Genomic DNA, 21,106 nt, shown 5'->3' on the forward strand with positions numbered 1-21,106 from the left:
GGCCTTAAACTGGAACTTAAAATTTCAGCACCAATTGGTACCAAATTCCAGTATCTTAACTAGGCATGGGACAATAACCGTTTTTAGAATATACCGTTGTTTGGAAAAGTTTTTAAGATTTTAAAACCGCCAAAATTTCCTGCTATACCGTTCCTACGGTATATGTTTGATTCTTTTTTTAACGTTCAGTTTTTTAAGACAACAGCATCTCCAGCAGTTTTAAATTGTAATAAAATCTGTGTTTTTGAAACTAATGAAGGCAGCAGAAGTCAATGATTTATTTGAATTATTTAGCCTGGCATGTTTATTGCTCCAAAATTTTTAAAAAGTTTCTCAAAATAAAATAAATTGTGTTCAAAGTGTGTTTTTGTTGCCTGACATTTAAAAAGAATATATTTTAGAGCAGTAATCACAATACCACAGTGATATTTTTATCCAACGTATTCATGCCGTCAAAATCTTATCCCGGCCCATGCCTAATTTTGACAACACTAGTGTGAATGTGTGTAATATAGTGGTTCAGACAAACTGAAAAACAACAAAAATCATGAATACTTTGTAAGGAATATGTGTAGATGTGTATGGATGAATGTGTGTATGTAGGAAATGTGTGTGAATATGTGTAATAATCTGGTTAAGACAACAACTGGAAAATTGACAAAAATCATGACTATTTTGTAAGGAATATGTACACAAAACTGTGATTTTCACCCATCACAACAGTATCTGTTTAAAGTTTGCAAAGCATTGTGCACAAAGATTAACATTAAAAATAAAAACACACCTCCTCCAATGACACTCCTCAAATCATGCCCGACTGGAAATGCCAGTCCAGATTGACATGGTTGTGGAACACAAATCTCCAGAATCATTACACCACAACTCCAAGCAATGGTTGCGGAGTCAATAAAATAAGCTTTTATCGGATTTGAAAAAGAAATTTACATGGAGAGCATCCCGGGATGATTAAAACTCATTAAATGACATCAGGCCAAAAAGATTATATATGATTCCCTTAAACCACATGAAAAGTTTTTGAGAGAAAAAATGCTGACCGACCGTTTCAGACTGAAAAGCACAGTAAGACTGGGTACAACTTGGCAACTGAGACATTTTAGCAAACATTTCATCCTCACTATAAACAAACCACACACTCAAACAGACTCAAAATCAGTCCCATGAGATTTCAACTGCAAGCTGCTTAGTGTTGGTACTATTCTGCCAGTGAGTCACTGAAAGAGGATCAGTCTTTTTCGGTTAAAACTGGCCACAGAAACAAGCTACCCACCATTATTTATTTTAGAGAAAGCTATTGAGGTTCCTTCCATGAGTTTAGAAAACTAGAGAAGCAAAAAGAATTCAAGATTTGATCTCAAGTGTACAAAGCAACAAATCTACTCCAATGCCAATAATCAATTTGACTTTAACAAGTACCTATGACAAAAAAAGTACAATTGGAGCATTTTTTTAAACCAGTGGTTTTAAAAATCTTTGACCCAAAGTCATACACAACTTAACATAAAGATACACCACATATGTAATCTAAATTGCTTAATTGTATGGCTGCACAATATTAGAAAATCTGACGTTGCGATATTTTGTTTTGCTGCGATAAGAATATAATTTCACCAGATCATTTTAACCGTACGTTCACACCGAAAGCGGCGAGAGCGTCAAAGTAGCCGGAAGTCATTCATTTTCAATGAGAGCCGGCGGCGATAGGCGGCGAGGAGCAGCGCGGCGCGTCTTCGCCGGCGTGAGCGTCGAGGAGAGTTGAAATGAAGTCAACTTTATGGTAATGAGCTATGACGCGATTCGGCGGCAAGCAATCAGAATGAAGACGTCCATCAATTGATAGCAGTTCAGAGAACACAGACCTGTGAACTTTGGTTCCGACCACAGTTGTTCCCAAGGGTTTGATTATTGCAGTCGCCGGATTTCCAATTATTTACAAATTTTTCCTACAGGAACATACAATAAATAAGTTACTGGCGAGTTACTGATGTGCATTAATGTTATATAAATTTATCTTAAAAAAGCGGGAATCTCACGCGATGTGACAGTACAAAACAGTACTGCTGCTTCAGGATATTTCAGACATATGGACACATATTAGATAAATAGAGCAAAGCCACACCACACGCAACTTGATCTTCCATTATTGTATGAATTTGATAAGAAGTGCGCAACATTTTCACGCTAGAAACATGTTTTATGCAGGAATGTAACTGATATGCTGCAACGGCTCCTTTAAATACTAGATCAATGTAGCGAGTTTTGACGCTCTCGCCGCCGGAGCTGAAGGCAGAGAGCGTTGTCGCCAGGGCGGCCAGAGCGACCTTGGACGCTCTCGCCGCTTTCGGTGTGAACGTACGGTAATAGCTCTAATTTGAAAAGATTTCATTAATTTAGATCAACTATGATGGTAGTGTTTTTTATGCGGTGCCTATAATAAATTACAAGCAAAAATTAATAAATAAACAGTGCTTATGGTCTTCTGTTGAATCGAACAGTATTCAAGTACAGAAATTAATTTAATTAAACAATCAAATATAAAATAACACGTAACATTGTATACATAATTTTTAAAAATGTTTAATAACATCTTTATCTTTCAATCTTTGATAAATAATCCAATCCTGCGATGTGACTATACACATTGGAATATCCATGCTCAAACAATATATTGTTCAGCCCTACTTTGTTCACATTAAAATAAAACAAAGTGAATTTGTTTCTATAAAATTTGATTGTTTAAACATAAATACAAGCCTAAACTAAAACCTACAACTCATTAAAAAAACACAAAGCAATTACTCTCTTGAAGCAAACAACTCAATTCATTTTGCTTTATTTTTTTCTCTCTCTTTATGTATGTTTGAAAAATCTAAATTTTGAGAGAACAAACTTTCAATGAAAAGAAAGAAATTTGCCAGATTTTATTAATCTAATTTGCGTTCAACAAAAGTCTAACATGCTTTGGAATGACATGTTTACATATTGTCTCATTCAAACTATGCCAGAACTGTTCCCTTAGTGTAAACTGGCACTTTCAAACATTTTCTGTAGGAAAAAAAGTCGATAAAGAGCAGCAAAAGTAAAATGGGACCATGCATTGTATAATAGTTTTCCCTTATCATTAATAACCAGCCACTGATTTGAAGCAATGAGTCTTTTTAAAAGCACTTAACTGATATGACAGATTTTTACTTAAATCAACAAATGTTTATACTGAATCTTCCCAACCACTTAAACTTGCAAGATTACTTTAAGTAAATAAGCGATCTCTATCTTAGCATTACACACTAAAGAAATCACAATATAGCCAACATGACAAATACAAATCTTGAATACCTGACATCTCAAAACAATATTTGACAACATGCCTCTTTTCAGTTTGTGGTAAAGAGGAGAGCTATTAGCCAAGACTGTTGCACTGTTTCCTGTTTACACAACAAATCTAAAAAGCATTTTTGCATTACTCCGTTTTAGCAGAGAAAATAAGCAGCAAAAGAGGTTGATGAACTAATACATGGCCTGCTGCACAGAGTAAAAGAGAGAAGGAAATTGATTATACATGTTTATAATTGTAGAGTATTGTAGGTAAAGTTAGTTTTACATTCGCACATTCATTCAGTGACAACTTGTGACATGCTCTCTGTATTGTTTACTATGGTACTGTGAATATTCGGTCTGAAATCACACGCAAGTATAACTTCAAAACCACATTAACACTATGTATTTGACTGAACAATGTTGTACCTTCATTGTCATTTACTGATATGATTTCACCATTTAGAAATTGCAAAGAATACTTTTCTGAAATTATAACATTAAGTAGAAAGTCTAAATGTGAGAATATAAAACCAACTTTACCTCAATGCGTTTATAAATGTTTTTGAACACCTAAATTAGACTCACCTGGCCTGAGGAGTGGTCATGGATGGCTAAAAGGGGTATCCTGGTCGACATCGTTTTGAGGTTGAATTAGACAGTTTATTATCAGAAACTGGACGTCTTCACAGCTCTCACAATTCAATCAGATGTGACATGGACAGAGCACAATGAGAAGTATCCAAAGTCCAAGTTGTAAAGAGCCCCCTGAGCTCTTTGCGAGACCCCAAAACCGATACAGAGTTGATTTTAAATTACGTGAAATCCTGACGTTAAGTCATAGTTTGTTTACTATTTTCGGCAGGAACACGAGGTTTATTGATAAGAAAAATCGACTAACACTATAGCCGGTTGTCAACATTAAATATCAACTTCCTATGCGATTTTTCTTGGGTTAAACTAACGAATTTGCTAGGGAATTACAGTATTAAATGATCTAAATCCGACAGCTGGTGAATAAAATCAACAGAATTGCCCCCAGCACAATTATGCGAAATCGAGTCCGAGGACTCACAAGTTTTATTAGGCCGGGAGGCAAAGGGTCCCTAATTCAGCCGTAACTACTAATGTTCGGCTTTATATAGATGTGCATCTGTAATCTCAAAAGTTAACTCCTGTTTTCTTCTTCCGAAGACCCAGGAAACACATATGAAGAGTCCTGCTTAGCACACACACGAGAAAACTTCAGGGCAAGTTATCGAGCTGCTCCTTTAAGTTAGCCAACTCAGCAGCGTTCAGATCGGCGTTACTCGCAGTAATGTCCGTCACACAGGTGTCAACATGTCTGTTTTTAACGCAGATCAAACTCCCGATGTCGTCTCGAGGAAACAAACTACATAATCCAAGCCCAAAACCATGAGAGATGCTCGTAAACTAGCTCTCTGCGCCTCTGAAAATCACGTCTAACCTGCTAACGCGCGTTAGCTGGCCGGGTGACTTCGGAAAAAGTCGCTGATATTTAGACAGTGTGATGGTAAGAATATGTCCTAACCGTAGCCAAGCTGTGAATGGCTGTAAATTGGTCGGTTCCAGTCGGTGATAGGCGACGAATTACATCTGTGAGCCGTGAAAAGCCGAGCAGTCGGGCGGTCACGACTGGTACCGCAGCAGCAGCAGCGCCCGGACGCCAGTGTTGTTTGCGTTCAAGAGAAATGTGAAACCAGACCAGGCTGAGGAGCGACTTCCTCTGCCTCAGACTCAGAGCTTTAAAATAAAAGTCTCTCATTCACACGCACTTTTACTATTAAAGTCTTGTTTGTTCGACATTTAAAATAAGAATTCTATTATTATTAAGTTTAAGGACACCACTTACATCAAATGTTAAAAAATAAGAGTGTGTGCGTCTGTAACAGGTTATTCATTGGTTATTTTTATGAGAACTACAATCTTAAATATCTTGGCAACCAACTAGTAAGGGCATTTTACCCATCCTCGCTATTTAAAGACTTAAAATAGACATAAAGTGGTGTTTCATTTAAATCTAGTGCTTTGCATACTTTAATTAACCTGATAACCTCATTTTAAAAGAAGTGGAAATCTCTACAGAGCCCTCACTGATACAGTGAAAACCAGCCGGTGTTACCCAAGAGGGAAAATATTACACATACTAAAATAATTAACAGTACCTTTAAAGAAACATACAGGTTTTCTTTATACTGTAGGTCAAGGTTTGAGTGGAATGATAGAAAATAGCGTTTGGTCATTACAGAAACAACAGAAGTCTTTGGAAAATCCCCACAACCTAATGTGTGTTTGAACTTCTTAAATCGATAGTACACCAAAAATATAAATTCTGTTATAAATTTCTCACACTCATGTTGTTTCAAATGCCTTAATACACTTTCAGAATACAAATCAAGATATTTCTAATGAAACCTAAACACTCCATCATCATCCCAAGACAAGTTTCCCGAAAAAATACAAATAAATAAATAACTTTATTCAACAGTTTCTTCTCCTCGTTGTTAATATATTTTGCACATTCAGGTGCACAATGGCATCATGTATGCTGCTGAATGCCAGTAAAAAAAAGCACAGGTGCATCCAAGAAATACAACAAAGGCTCAGCCAAACGCTTTTGTGATTGCGAACTCTATATTGACCCTAAGAAAAAGAAACTGTGGAATTAAAATGTTATTTTTGTTTTATGAGCGCACAAAAGTATCATCATTTTCAATTTAACTACTGATGGCATACGGTCTGTTTTGATGTCATTTATGATGTTTTTTATTACCTTTACTTTGAACGTTCCGGAAACCTTGCTGTCAATGGAGGATGAGGGAGCTCTAACATTTTATCTAAAACCTCCTAATTTGTGTTCCGAAGTCTTAAGGGATTGGAACGACATGAGAGTAGTTAATAACAGAATTTTTATTTTTGAATGATCATCATTTTAAGATTTAAGCGGGACTTCAAGAGAAATTACATCATTAAAGCACAGACTTGCATTTTGAAGCCATCAGCTCATAAAAACAATAAAACTGTTCCAAGCACAAAATGCAGAATCTTGTCACAGTACTCAAAATTTTATGAAATTGTGTTGCAAAAGGGTCTTTAATTATTTTGTAATGTGTTTTGGATAGTCTTTCCAATTTTAGTCGCTGAAATTGTGTAGACAATGTTGTACCATAAATTGTCTGATTATCATTTTTAGACAGATATAATATTTTGGAGAGGAGGGTCAATATTTATTACTGATGTTTTTAAACTATGAAAATCATATTTTTTCTTTTTTTAATTAAAATGCATGCATTCATTTTCCTTTGACTTAGTCTCCATTTCAGAAGTTGCCACAGCAGAATGAACCGCCAACTATTCCACCATATATGTTATGAAATGTTGAATGTGTTATATATGTAATGAAAACATTAACTGCCTACTAAACATTCATGCAAAATAAAGGTACCATTTCATAGTTACAAATTCTCTTATTAATTTACTTCCACAACACTATAAATAGTTACCTTCTTTCATTTACACTTTCAGAGGGTAAATATTAATCTCTGAATGTATGATAATAAATTTATGGTACTTTTTCAATTGAAACATTAGAAGCTTAATACGTACAACAATGCTGAATGTCCAAAAATGCTCAATCAAACCCTGAAAATATAACACATTAAATGAAAGAACTGTTTATGCACTGCACTTTTCTTGTGCAGGGCAACATACTTTTTTGTTTCTCAGATTTAGGTCAGTTATAAACTTTCACATGGGATCAGATGAGTCAGATCAGTGCTATTTAAGCATTTTTATTCTCCATGAAATGCGTTCCTTCTTTGTGGTCATCATGTTTAGAACACTACAGCAGGGAAAAGGGTATTCAACACGTCACCAGTTTTCTCAGATAACATATTTCTAAAGGTGCCGTTGACTTGAAATTTTCCACGGATGTTGGTAACAACCAAAGAAATACATATGCAAAGAAAACAAATACAATTTGTTTACTAATTAAGTTATGCATAATAAAATGAAATGACTCAGGGAAAAAGTATTGAACACATAAAGAAAGGGAGCTGCAGAAAGACAGTAAAAGCCCAGACAGCAGCTGAAATTTCTCAGTAGTTCTTCAGCAACCCCTTTGGCCTTCGTCATTGTAAATTAATATTAGCTGCTTCAGTCAAACATCTACATTACCAGGATGATGAAGATGAAACCAGGATGGGCATTTCAGCAAGATAATGATCCAACAAAAAAAAGAGAAAAAAATTGTGTTGTTTGGGTTTTTACCTAAATCTGGTTCAATTTCATGTCAACAGCTCCTTTAGAAATAGTATTCCCATGAAAATACATGACATGTTTAATACTTATTTTCCCCACTGTAAAAAAATCATGAATGACAAATACACCTGTGAATAGATCCTTTGCATTCTGTTTGCATTTTTGTGATTCTCCGGCCACTGCAGCATTTAATCCTACTGTCATATGAGCCAGTGGAATGTAAAATGAGAAAAAAGGGGGGGAACACCTCATTAGGATTACTCTAAAAGATGCACATCATTCACATTTGACAGATAGAGTGTGGATTAATGTGGCTATTACGAAATAAGAACACTGCCTAAGCAATTTACTCTAAAATGAACAACTCTAGGTGAAAACATCCACTTCAATGTGTTGTCCTATTCAGTAAAGTCAAATCCACAGTTATTGCAAACAAAATGCACAATTGTGGATAAATTGCACCGTTTCTCAGATCTCCAGAGGAATGTGTCATTATTCATGCTAAATGCAAGCCAATGAATCAGTCTGTAATGATCATTCAGCCTATACGGTCAGAGTGTTTACTAAAGGTGACTGCAGTATATGCAGTTTAGCAATCTTACCTGCAGTGTCTGGAGATTGAAGCTGTTCCGAAGTCTGACTGACTTGGATGTACTGTTGCTAGAGTGGAATCTAGATGAAACAGTTGTACTAATCTAGATACATTATATACACATTTTCAGTATATTATTTTTAGTAGCTCAGCTCTATGCCATTCAAGATCACATATCATTCCTTTTTATTAGACAGTGAATGAAGGACTGAATACTTTGCTGCCATCTCTAGGCGTTTGAGGGAATAAACTAAGATGGAAAGCAAAAGAAAATATTCCTTAGTGTTTTTTCCATTGAGGAACCGATTTGGACAAGGCCAGGTTAATGTTTTAAGATGCTACACAGTCTTTGGAGGCTCTCTGTAATTCCCTACAAACCCTAGTGTCAAGACACCTTGTTATTCTTACTTTAAAAGCAAGCCCAAATAAAATTTTTTTWAAAAAGATCAAAATATTATAATAATAGGATAATATAATATAATATAATATAATATAATATAATATAATATAATATAATATAATATAATATAATATAATATAATATAATATAATATAGAGCAACACGGTGGCGCAATGGGTAGCACAGTCGCCTCACAGCTAGAAGGTCGCTGGTTTAAGCCTTGGCTGGGTCGGTAGTGTATGAGTGATGTATGAGTGTGTGTGTATGTGTGTGTGTGTATGTTTCCCAGAGATGGGTTGCGGCTGGAATGGCATCTGCTGCGTAAAAAAAAAAAAAAAAACGTGCTGGATAAGTTGGTGGTTCATTCCGCTGTGGCGACCCCGGATTAATAAAGGGACTGAGCCGACAAGAAAATGAATGAATGAATAATAATCCAAATAAATAGGCTACTTTACTATCTCCATTTTTTTTCTTATTGCGATACATATCCTTCTCCTTCTTATTATTAATTATTAATACATTTTATTATTATGTTATTAATAGTATAATAATAATAAATAATTATTATTATTTATATATCAATTTATTGTCTTACTGAAAATGATGATTAATATTTATATGTTAATAATTTAAAACAACATTATTATTGTTATGTTTTGTTATTATGTTAAAAAATAATAATAACAACAATGATAAACAATAATAAATATTATAATTTTAATGACAGTAATAAGAAGTATTGTTTCATTATTTTTTATTAATTGACCGTCTGAATATTATTATTCTAGATAATTTCAATATTGTTAATAATGATATTATTATTATTAATAATAATAATAACAATAAAATATTATTTTAAAATTATTTATTTATTATTTATTTTCAAACATGCTTTTAAGAATAATTTTGAGGAACATACGAATAAAGGGTCTATTCATTTTTTTATACTTTTTTTTTCATGGTTATGTGGCTAATTTTATTTAATTAATTAAATATTTTAAAGCAGCTACGTTAATCGGGCAGCATTTCGTCACATTTAGTTTGTCATTGGCCTAGAATGATGTCATCTACACAGAAACCCCGCCCCCGTCCCCCACACAGCGCGCTGTCTCATGCACACGCACAGTACACAGAAGCGCACGTTGCATTGCGCTGTCGTACACATTGTTTTTGTATTAACTGTGCAAACTGATCATTACAAGCGCTTTGATCATTATGAGGATAAACTGTCTGCATGCTATACGCTGATGGTCATCGCTGGATTTTTAAAGCGCAACCCGCACATTAAGGCAGACCATAGATAACTGCAGCTATGTAAATGTCTCGCGGCGCTGAAGCGGAATTGAGAAACACAAGGACCTAATTTATCACAAATAATGACGATACAGCGGACGTACAGATTATAACGTAAGTCATTTATTTTTTTATTTTATTTTTGAGGCCTTATATGCTTTGTGTTTCCTGGTTATAAAGAATGCTTAATGGCTACTTATTTTGTGTCTATCTGTTGTTGTCTTTAACAAAATGTCGTTTAGGGGGAAATATATGCATCTATTGTTTTTTATTAATAATGAATTATAATTAAAAAACATAAAATCTTAAATCTTGCTAGCAAATAACACATGCTTAGCAAATTGTTATAATTGTAACGCAGCTGCATTGGTGATATAATTAGCATGATTTCTCTTGGCAATGCTAATTTAAATGTTAAATTGAGCCCAGATGTGGAAATATACTGACTTACGTTAAAAGCGTATCCGAAATTGCGCGACAGCATCAGTATGGCCTAACAAAGTGACAGTCAATACAGTTGCAATTAAGTGGCTGACGCTCTTGTTTTCTATTTCAGTGAGTAGTTAGGCTTGGATAACATTACTCTATTAGTAATGCTTATTTTTGTGAACCGTCTAAATAAGCGTATTTTTAGACGTCGTAAAAAGGGCAGTTTTGCTTGGAGAAACAAAGGCTCGTGATGACTGCTGTGATTCTGCTTTCAACTGAGAGAATTTGTAAATTTAGGGGCAATGAACGTAATGACGTGTGACGATGCGCGAAATCATTCCGCTGGATTTCACCTCCTTATCATGTTTACCTCTTTCCACAATTCATAATGGATTAAAAAGAGCAACCATTTCATTAGGCGAATAGTTAGCGGGCCTAGATGCTTCTGTCGCAGACTTCAATGTAAAGCATGCCTGGAAATGATCCACGTGAATGTGTGTGCAGATTTGGGATGCTAATTTTATCGTTAATAGCTTATGTGGGCTTTTTGGCACTTTGTTGTATGAAGCTCGCTTACACGTTCAAATAGGCCAAATTAGCAATCAGTATTTGACAAAACACTAAAATTGTAATTACACATTGATTTGGGGGTGAGGTCATTCTAGTTGACTAATTCAAGTGAACTCATGTGACATATTGTCATTTTTAATTTGTCCTAATATAGCTCTAAAATGGACAGTAAAGCCAGAAAGGAAAATGTTGTGTTAATTTACTCACCTTTAGACAATCTTTAGGCAATCTTAGATGCAGTTGGGTTTTTCTTCAGTAGATTTTTAGCAAAAACCGTCATCCTTTGGCAGTTCATGAAATTCAAATCAATGGCTACTGGCACATTGAGTGTTAAAACTATACATATTTACTGACTAAATAAAAACCTGTCACTTCTTGGTGAATTGTTCAGCAAAACGATCGATCAATGCACGCAACTGACATAACATTATAACATAACTACTTTTAATCCACAGCCTCAGCTCATGATCTTGAGCATGCTTATGACAGTTTGTGAACTGATGATATTAGCATAAGAAGAAGAAAACTTGTATGCTTGTCTTAAAGGCAATAATGTTGTTAATAAGGTTCAGTTTATTGAATATAATGATCATTTTCACTTTATAAGACCTCAATGTATCAGCAGGCATTTGTTTTGTTTTTTCTTTTCATTTCAAAGTGCTGATCGTGTTTTACTTGCATAATACACTGCTTGAAAAAAGTATTTTCGTCAATCCCAGTTGTAAGAACAACAAATAATAACTTGACTTCTAGTTGATCATTTGGAAAAGTGGCAGAAGGTAGATTTTTCCAATGAATCATCTGTTGAGCTGCTTCTCAATCTTCACAAACACTGCAGAAGACCTGCTGGAACCTGCATAGACCCAAGATTCTCACAGAAATCAGTCAAGTTTGGTGAAGGAAAAATTAGGGTTTGGGGTTACATTCAGTATGGGGGCTTGCGAGAGGTCTGCGGAGTGGATGGCAACATTAACAGCCTGAGGTAGACAAAACATTTGTGCTGCCCATTACATTACAAACCACAGGAGAGGGCATAGCTTCAGTAGCATAGCACTCCTTATACTTCAGCCTCCACATCAACGTTCCTGAAAGCAAAGAAGTTCAAGGTGCTCCAGGATTGGCCAGCCCAGTCATCAGACACGAACATTATTGAGCATGTCTAGGGTCATATGAAGTATCCAAAGGATCTTGATAAACTCCGGGAGTCTTGCAAGAACGCTGTCTTTGCCATTCCAGATGACTTTATTAATAAGTTATTTGAGTCATTGCAGATATGTATGGATGCAGTCTTCCATGCTCATGGGAATTAAACACAATATGAATTCTTTGTCCACTGCACCACGACTTTATATTCTATACTGTACATTATTTCTGTTAAGTGACAAGACTTTTGTCTAAGCAAAGTCAGACCTTACTGTCCTAATTAAATCATTAAAAGTCAAGGCATGATCATATTTTATTTTATTAAAATCAGCATAATCTAGAGGCATTTGCCTTTCATATAAGCCACTTCTGATACCAAATGATCATCTAGAAGTCAAGTTGTTATTTGTTGTTTCTAAAACTTGGATAGCCGACAAGACTTTTGGCAAGTGACTTTTGTTCTACTGAAGAAGAAAGGAGTCAGAGCTCGGATGCCTTGAAGAAGAGTAATTTACCTACCCTTATACCAACTAGAAAAATTAACTTATTCATTTATAAACATCTATGCTTTGCCAAAAATGAAACTATCTCTGCATTTCTCTGTTTACATCAATCCCGAAGAGGTTATAAAAATAGAAGGGACGCATTTAGCCACGACTGTCTTTCTGTAATATCACACACCAAATCAGATCATGTTTGTTTTCATTCATCAGCTATCATTTTGTTGCAACATTGCTGTCTTTGTACAAGCACGCACACACTGTTCTTTGTGGTGATATCAGTGAAACCTAATCATTGTTTGTAGTAGCGTTGGTACTCAGCCGATACATGAGCTCATCAATGCTGATGCTGTACATCTCTGACAGAGGCTGACCCTCAAGCATGTGATGCTGTTTCTGCTCAAACGTGATTCGCTTACAAAAAAAAACATTACACATGGGGTCTGTGTGTGAAATACTGCTGATAAGGTGTTTCATGTGATTTAAAGTGATTGGAGTGATGTTGACTTGCAATATGACAAATCTGGGTCAATGTAACCACCCACCCCCTTCACCACCACAGGCTACAAAAGGCAAGACTGAAAAAAGCAAAGAGGATGAGGATACCATCATCAGGCTCTGTGCGTGAATGTATGCATGTGGAAATAAGAGCATGGTGTGCTGGCTCTGTCCTGGGGTCTGTGTGTGTGTGTGTGGGTGTGTTGTGGTGGGGTATATGTCTGAAGTACTGTTGTGCATGCCTCCCTCATACATGAGGTCAATGGATGATCCAGCCATGTCACATCATGTAACCGTTCTCTCTGTGCTGCTTAGTTTTTCTTTTACATACACATTTTCCTTTGTTCTCTCTTTTTGATTTCACCCGTTGGTACTTATTCCTAAAGGAATAAAATTGAAAACGCTGGTCATTCATTCTCCAGCCATTCCAAACTTAAATTGCTATCTTTCTTCCATAGAATACACACTGAGAAAAGTCAAGGCTGTTTTTCACACGTTCATAAAGGACACTTATTAGAGTGGTTAATATGACTTTCACTTTATATTTCATGTCAAATTCATGTAATTCCATCATTATTAAAACTCCATTTATTGCAGTTGCTCAGAAAAGACCTCTTCTGTTTCATTGAGGAAAGAAAGGTTTATGGGTTTGGAGAGGAGTAAATGATGACTAAATGTTCATTAATAGCTGATATATTACTTTAACATTCTCATGGACTTTCCATTGACATTCCTTAATGTTGAACGGTAATGTTTCAAATGGTCATTATTTAGAATAATGAGCTGAACTGCTCTGCAGAGGGGTTATTAGAGCACCAGAATGTATCTATTATTAGACAAATTATAACAAAAACCATTTACATTTCACTACATGTTTGCCTTTAACATGTTTTCAAGATAAACTATATAAATTCATGTCAAGACAATGGTGATAATACAAACTACAGAATTCTATATCAAATTAAGTCAGTGTTTCCCTGATGCAACATCGTTACAAATCGTCCCCTAAATTATACTATTCTTCACATGGTTTGCATGTGTGGTCATAATGAATGGCCTACTTTATGCGTTTGACAGATCTTAAAAGGGTAATGGGTCAGAAGGTTTTTCTGTTATATTAGGATTTGACAAGTCTGTGGTGTACCCTGTGTGCCGTTCTTTATTGTTTCACAGTGTTTAATTAAGAAAGGTTGTGAATGACTGAAAACAGAAGATTTCCTTCTGTGTCGAACTCATCACAATTGTTTGTGTAATTCTGTGTGCTGTGACTAAAATTAACTGTGTGTGCAGTACTCACATAATAAATATGACTTCTAAGTGCATATTTCTATAATTATATGAGTACAAAAATAACGGGCACTGTAATATTCATTTGCCTTTTTTCTGTTTTCTCCAAACCACACAGCTTTGCTCAGCCCCAGATGCCTCCGCTCCCTCTTGACGAGCGCATAGTGGTTATTCAGCGCCCCAAAAGTTTGGCCTTGCGTGTGGCCTCTCCTCCAACCACATCACAGTCTTCCTCACACCGCCCAGGCACTCACAACGAGCCCCCACCCCGCTTACCACAACCCCAACCCCCACCACCCCGTTCCTATCCAGGTTCCAACTACCTGTCTCTGGAATGCAAGCGCAGGCTGCCGTCCCATGTTCAGAGAGATAAAGGGGAACGAGGTGCTCTCTTCGAGGAGAGTGACCACAATGCTAGTCATTGTCACAGCAATGGGACTGTGACTTTAGGTCCCAGACCTCACAAGCACACACATACCATTGACATTAAAGTGTCTTTGGACAAAGGTGGAAGAGGGGGATCTTACATAGAAAAAGGTCGCAGCAGCAGTCTTACCCGAAGTGGAAGCAGAACTAAAAGGGTGTCCCTGCACTTGGATTCTGGGCAAGGTGAAAGAAAATGCAAAGGAAAGTCTTCCGAGTTAGTGGAGAAGCATCAGAACTATCATCAGAGTCAAAACAGGACTCCGCACAGTAGCCATCTTACGAACCAACTTACAGTATCTCCTGGAGGAATATTAGAGTTTGTACCAGCTCAAAGACAGCAGTCAAAATCCAAACCAACAAGAGAGAGAGACTTGTCATCAAAGACTTGCTCTGCAACTGCCAGTTACCCATTGCACAGTGAGAGAGACGCATCATCTGTTGGAAACAAAGAAAACTCCAAACTGGGACCCGGCCACCAGCTGCCCCACGCCCACAGCCTATCCCGTCACCACAGTTCAGCCCCGTTACCTCATGCTGCCATCCTAAACCCTCAGTACCCTGCTGTCCCACCCCCACTCCCTTCCAGAGCCCCTTCCTCCTACCAGCACATCAGTCAGCCCCGTTCGTCACGAATTAGAGAACATCGGCCACAAATTCTTCACGCCTTGCCTCTCTCACCTACATCTTCCCGGGGAGGCTTCCCCAGTCCTGACCATACATGTACGATTGACTTTTCCCACCCCTGTGGCTGTTGGAGGTTGGTGCGTTGTAGAAGAGGTAGAGGTCACACGGCTGGCTGCCACAGTCATAATACAAGCCCATCCTCTTCATTTTCCCACGCCCAAGGAACAAGTGCTACCAACGGAGGTGGCGGAACCATGGGACTGAAGACTTTAGGAGGGTGTCTATCTACTGCTTCCACCACCAACACCTCCTCTTCCAATAGCACTGTCTCAGATTGTCGTACAGGACTGCTTAGACCATTAGGTTGTGCATCCTGTTCTGGGGAGGCTGGAGGTTTTGAGAGTCCTGCTGCTTTCCGTAAGAAACTTGTTGGGGGTTGTTTACCCTGTGCCCCCTTGTCCTCATCTGCACCTCTTCGAGCACTCCAGAGTTGCGTCAGTGGGTGCAATCCCAAAGCAAGTCAAACTGGCAGCTCCACATGTAGCTACTGCAGTAGTGACCCCATTGTAGTTACCTTTAACCCACACAGAGGGAATCCTCCTAACATGGGCCATAATGTTGGCGCACATACCATGGGCAGATACCAGCCCGATGATGACGATTACAGTGTACGCACAATTTGGCCAGAGGAACTAGCAAAAAAGATGACTCGTTCGAAAACCCAACCTATCCACCACAATTCAGGCTCAGGGAGGACCTGCATGGGCCACAACCAGAATAGTGGCAATGGTGGCAATCCTGTAATCCTTGACTGTCGGAATCTTATGGAGTTCACTCGTTCCCAGTTGACAGATCAAGCAGGAAGAAGAAGGCTCCAGCAAGGCAAGATGGCAGTTTTAGACTTTATTGGATCAGGGAGTAGTGGGGACCAGGGCAGAGATTCCCTCAAGAGGCTATGGAACAAAGGAGCAGATGCTTGCATGGGGGATGGCAACGGTTTTGATGATGAAGTGCTTCCACAATCCCCATCCCTGCGCTCTCCTTCTCCAGATTCACCTCCATCCTTCTCGCCCCCACCCTCTGCTCCTACCACACTTATCAAGCCTAAGCCCAAACAGAGAGAGCGGGAAGGAGGACACACCTTACCCTCCACACAGTCGCTCCACTTGGTCCTGAACTCACTCAACCGGGAACAAGATGAGGAAAATGGAAGAGGTAAAAAGACACTAATGTACAAGTATACAGCAGGTTGAATGGATTCTATATTATGTGGTTTTAACGATTTACTGCTCAGAAAGACGAACACAGTCTCTCCACATTGCCAATCCCACATGAATATACTGACCTTGATTTCATTTTCTCATCTTCCATTAGGCTGTACGGCTTTATGCACTGATAGTATTCAAATTAAAATTATAGTTCAGTTAATCTGTCGGGTGCATAATCCTTGTTAGCCTAGCTTCCAAAGATTGCTAGATTTACATTACCCTTGATGTTGTAGTTATATAACTAAGTTCAGTCTGCAGGTTTTGCAGGTCTTTAAGTTGTTTCTTTTTTTGAAAGAACTAAAGGATAATAGCCATTCTATGGGGGAGAGTGAAGAGTCTTCAAACAGGAAAGTTAAGGAGGAGGGATTAAAATTAGTAGAACTATTCGATTTCCTTACATAAGGGCTCTATGACATTATGTTTCAGCAGCATTTTAACCTGTGCCATTTCTAAACGATTGAAAAGAGTCTAAAAAACTTTACATTCTTATCTCATTATACAAACTAATTTAAGCAACATTTTATTTTATTGTTTGTTTTTTCCAGTGCACCTTTCGCTCCCTCTTTCCTCCTCACTCCCAGCATCACTGTCTGACGAGAGTGTGATGACTCCTGATGTGGAGAATGCTGTGATTAGTCCCATCCTCCCTTTCCTTTTCCTGGGCAACGAGCGAGATGCACAGGATCTAGATCTACTTCTTCATCTTAATATTGGTTTTGTGGTCAATGTCACCACCCATCTTCCCCTCTACCATCTGGACACAGGCTTGGTGCGTTACAAAAGGCTCCCCGCTACTGACAACAGCAAGCAGAACCTGCGACAGTATTTCGAAGAGGTTTTTGAGTTTATAGGTAAGAGAACGTGTCAACTTTTGTATTTGACATATTCCCAGACTCCATGAAAATGTCTTGGTATGGATAAAGTGTATCAAAAGGCTTGTCTTTTTCTTTTTTAAACTGTTAATAGCCTTTGGCAGTGAACAATTATTTTTAGTTCAGGGGTGTCCAATGCTGCTCCTGATGGGGCAGAATTTTAAAAAATTTAAGCTCCAACACATGTACCTGGAAGATTTTAGTAAGTCTGAAGGCCATGATTAGCAGATTAAGGCTTGCTAGTGTTGGTTGTAAACTCCTCTCTTCTGGACATCCACCCTCCAGGATGAGTTTTGGACATGTTTAAGCTAGTCCGGTACAGGTGGTACTATGGAAGTGGGGCATTTTATTTGGCATAGAGAACCAAGACTTGGCAAGATGTGTCATCCACAATGTCGGTTTGTGTTCTTGAAAATAATGTTATCAGAACGTCTTTATAGCTAATTTGAATTCATTATTTTCCCTATTTTATTTCAGAGGAAGCTCACCAGTGTGGACGGGGTGTTCTTGTTCACTGCCAAGCAGGTGTGTCCCGCTCAGCGACTATTGTCATTGCTTACCTGATGAAGCACACACTCATGACCATGACTGATGCCTATAAGTATGTGCGGGGTCGCAGACCAATAGTGTCCCCCAACCTCAACTTCATGGGCCAGCTGCTAGAGTTCGAGAGGGACCTCAACTCTGGGGTAACACCTCGAATCCTCACCCCCAAACTGAGTGGCCTGGAAACACAAGTTTAAAAGGGTGGAGCTTGGAAGAAAAAATTAAATAAGAGAAATACGAGAAGAAAAAAATGGAGTAGATTGAGAGTGAGATTAAATATTAAAGCAGTTTGAGACTGAAGACATAGAGAGAGATGGTAGAAATAACAAAACAGTCTGAAAGAAATAATGGAACTTAGTCAATTTTAATTGAATTATCTCCACTCTTAAGTCTTTCGGTTTCATATAAATAGCACTTACAGACAGTTGGCAACCAACTCTTCTAATCTGCTAATGATATGCCAAGTTTTATTCCACAATAATATCCTGATTCGCTTCAATTATTATTACTATTATTATTACTTGGCTAAACACAAAAGTTGTCAAAAGTATTTGGAGAAAAACAACTACAATCAAAGAACTCTCTGGCTGTCAAGCGCAGAAGAAGATCCAATGTTTTGAGACTCTCAGAACTGTGACATGCATCGCATTCGAGACCCAAAAGCTGTAGCAAACTTCAAACTCCTCTTCCACTGTGCAAAGAACTTTTCTAGACAGAGTATATTTTGATTTCGGTGATCAGTTCAAAGTGCTTTTTTTGGGTTACCTTCGCATTAGCTGCCAACTATTTATAAAATTCTCCAATGACATGAAATTCATTTTGCCTTTGAATTTTTTTTTTGATACAGCTATTTTTGTTACTTGATTTTACATCTTGCATCTTTTATCTTTGGTGTCTTTGTGTGGGATGTGTGCAATAGAGACTGATGATGATGTTGATGTAGAAGTGGAAGTGATTTCATTTATATTTGCTCAGACTAAGATTTACTTATGGACATTTTTTCATGGGGCATGAACCAGCCGTTTTAATTACAAATGAAATCCAAAACTCTTTTTTTTTTGTATTTTTTGCTTGTGTGAAATTGGACAGAGGGCAGTTTGTACTAAGCACTGTGCTATGAAAAACATTTTAAGAGCAGAAGGTGACAACAGATTACAATTTGTGTTTATTATTCTTTTTTATTCAACTGTGATTTTGCTTTGTGCAAGCAGTGCAATGGCTAACATTTACACAGATTTATTTTGTGTGTTCTTTCTTTATGATTTATCCCAGCAAGCCTTCTTTGTTTTTGAAAGATGTCTAGAAGATGTCTAAACATACTCGTCTTGGCCAAAACAAGGCCAAACTTGGGTTGTCAAATCTAATAGACATTTAAGAATAGGCCAAAACTAGACTAGTCATCAAATAGACAGAAATGAATAACTACACATATAAAGTCTGTCTAATCTGTCTATTTGACGAGTAGTCTAGTTGTGGGATATTCTTAGATGTCTATTAAATTTTCACTGACAGCCCAAGTTTAGCCTTGTTTTAGCCAAGCTGTCTACGTTTAAATGTCTATTAGATGTCTATTAAACACAAATTTGTTTGCTGGGATTGCTTTTTCATGCTGCATATGATGTTACGGAATTAGGAGGAGAACGATTTTGTGGATTCAACTAGCAAAATTTTGTAATAAGGAATATCTACACTGTTTATTACTGTGCAAAATGACTGTGATTGGAGCCGTCCAGGTGAAGTCATCATTATGACCCTCTCTCTCTTTTCAGATTTGTTTGGATTTACATTTTAGACCTGCACATCAAGTTGATAGGTAGATATGTGTAGTTTATGCAAAACTTTGCATGACAAGTGGAAAGTGTGCAGGTGTAGCTTAAAACATTGAGTGTCTACCATTTTATAATCTGTTCACTGCTTAAAAGGATAGTTGACCCATGAAAATTCTGTCATTGTTTACTCACACTGTAAAACCCAATAACTCAAACCATTTGAGGAAACTGATTGCAACAAACCATTTAAGTTCAGAAACTAATCTTAACGAGTACTGTGAACTTAATCCATTTGATTAAACGAAGCAATTAGAGCACAGTAAAACCCAATAAATGAAGAGAACTTAAACTAACAGAGTACTGTAAAACACATAAAGTTAAGGCAACTCAAACCATTTGAGGAAACCAATTGCAACAAACCATTTAAGTTCAAAAACTAATCCTAATGAGTACTGCGAACTTAATCCATTTGAGTAAATGAAGCAATTTGAGCACAGTAAAACACAATAAATGAAAGATCTCAAACTAAGTGAGAACTGTGAAACCCAACAAGTTAAGGCAACTAAAACTGTTTGAAGAAACCGATTGCTACAAACCATTTGAGTTAAAAAAAAAACTAATATGAGTACTGTGAACTTACTCCATTTAAGTTGAAATAGTGAGGTATTTAGTTAACTCATTGCCTTTAACACTGAGTTCAAAACTCAGTGCTAAAACAATTTTGAGTTAATAACATTCAGGTTTTACAGTTCACCTTTCACTTGTTGAACACAAAAAAAAACATATTTTGAAGAACCCATTGACTTTCAAAGTATTCCAAACTATGGAAGTCAATCAGCATTATTCGAAATATCTTCTGATAAATATCTAAAGGGACTCATAAAGGTTTAAAACCACATACAAAAGAGTAAACAATGAGGTCAAAACTAATATGAGTACTGTGAACTTACTCCATTTAAGTTAAAATAGTGAGGTATTTAGTTAACTCATTGCCTTTAACACTGAGTTCAAAACTCAGTGCTAAAACAATTTTGAGTTAATAACATTCAGGTTTTACAGTTCACCTTTCACTTGTTGAACACAAAAAAAAAACATATTTTGAAGAACCCATTGACTTTCAAAGTATTCCAAACTATGGAAGTCAATCAGCATTATTCGAAATATCTTCTGATAAATATCTAAAGGGACTCATAAAGGTTTAAAACCACATACAAAAGAGTAAACAATGAGGTCAAAACTAATATGAGTACTGTGAACTTACTCCATTTAAGTTGA

General features: G+C 37.1%; 2 protein-coding genes across 46 annotated transcripts in view; one reads left to right on the forward strand and one right to left on the reverse strand.

Moving 5' to 3' along the window:
- The window catches only part of mark2a (MAP/microtubule affinity-regulating kinase 2a), a 60,856-nt gene extending 55,807 nt beyond the window's left edge, over positions 1-5,049 (reverse strand). For all 44 annotated transcript variants that reach the window (XM_068216067.2, XM_073935971.1, XM_073935974.1 and 41 more), the window contains exon 1: positions 3,922-5,049. In XM_068216067.2, coding sequence (XP_068072168.1) covers positions 3,922-3,972 — 51 coding nt within the window. In that variant the 5' untranslated portion in view covers positions 3,973-5,049. The remainder of the gene's footprint in view (positions 1-3,921) is intronic.
- Positions 5,050-9,730: 4,681 nt separating this feature from the next.
- Positions 9,731-20,345, forward strand: si:dkey-175m17.7. Of its 2 annotated transcripts, XM_021469094.3 has the most exons (5): positions 9,731-10,013; positions 13,104-13,161; positions 14,445-16,591; positions 17,190-17,495; positions 17,994-20,345. In XM_021469094.3, exons 3-5 carry the CDS (start codon positions 14,461-14,463, stop codon positions 18,257-18,259), a joined length of 2,703 nt encoding a protein of 900 aa, XP_021324769.2. In that variant the 5' UTR covers positions 9,731-10,013; positions 13,104-13,161; positions 14,445-14,460; the 3' UTR covers positions 18,260-20,345. The 2 variants fall into 2 exon arrangements, with proteins under 2 accessions (XP_021324769.2, XP_001345798.2); XM_001345762.8 differs by lacking the exon at positions 13,104-13,161.
- The last annotated feature ends 761 nt before the right edge of the window (positions 20,346-21,106 follow it).

This window comes from Danio rerio, chromosome 21 (genome assembly GCF_049306965.1).
Source record: "Danio rerio strain Tuebingen ecotype United States chromosome 21, GRCz12tu, whole genome shotgun sequence".
NCBI lineage: Eukaryota > Metazoa > Chordata > Actinopteri > Cypriniformes > Danionidae > Danio > Danio rerio.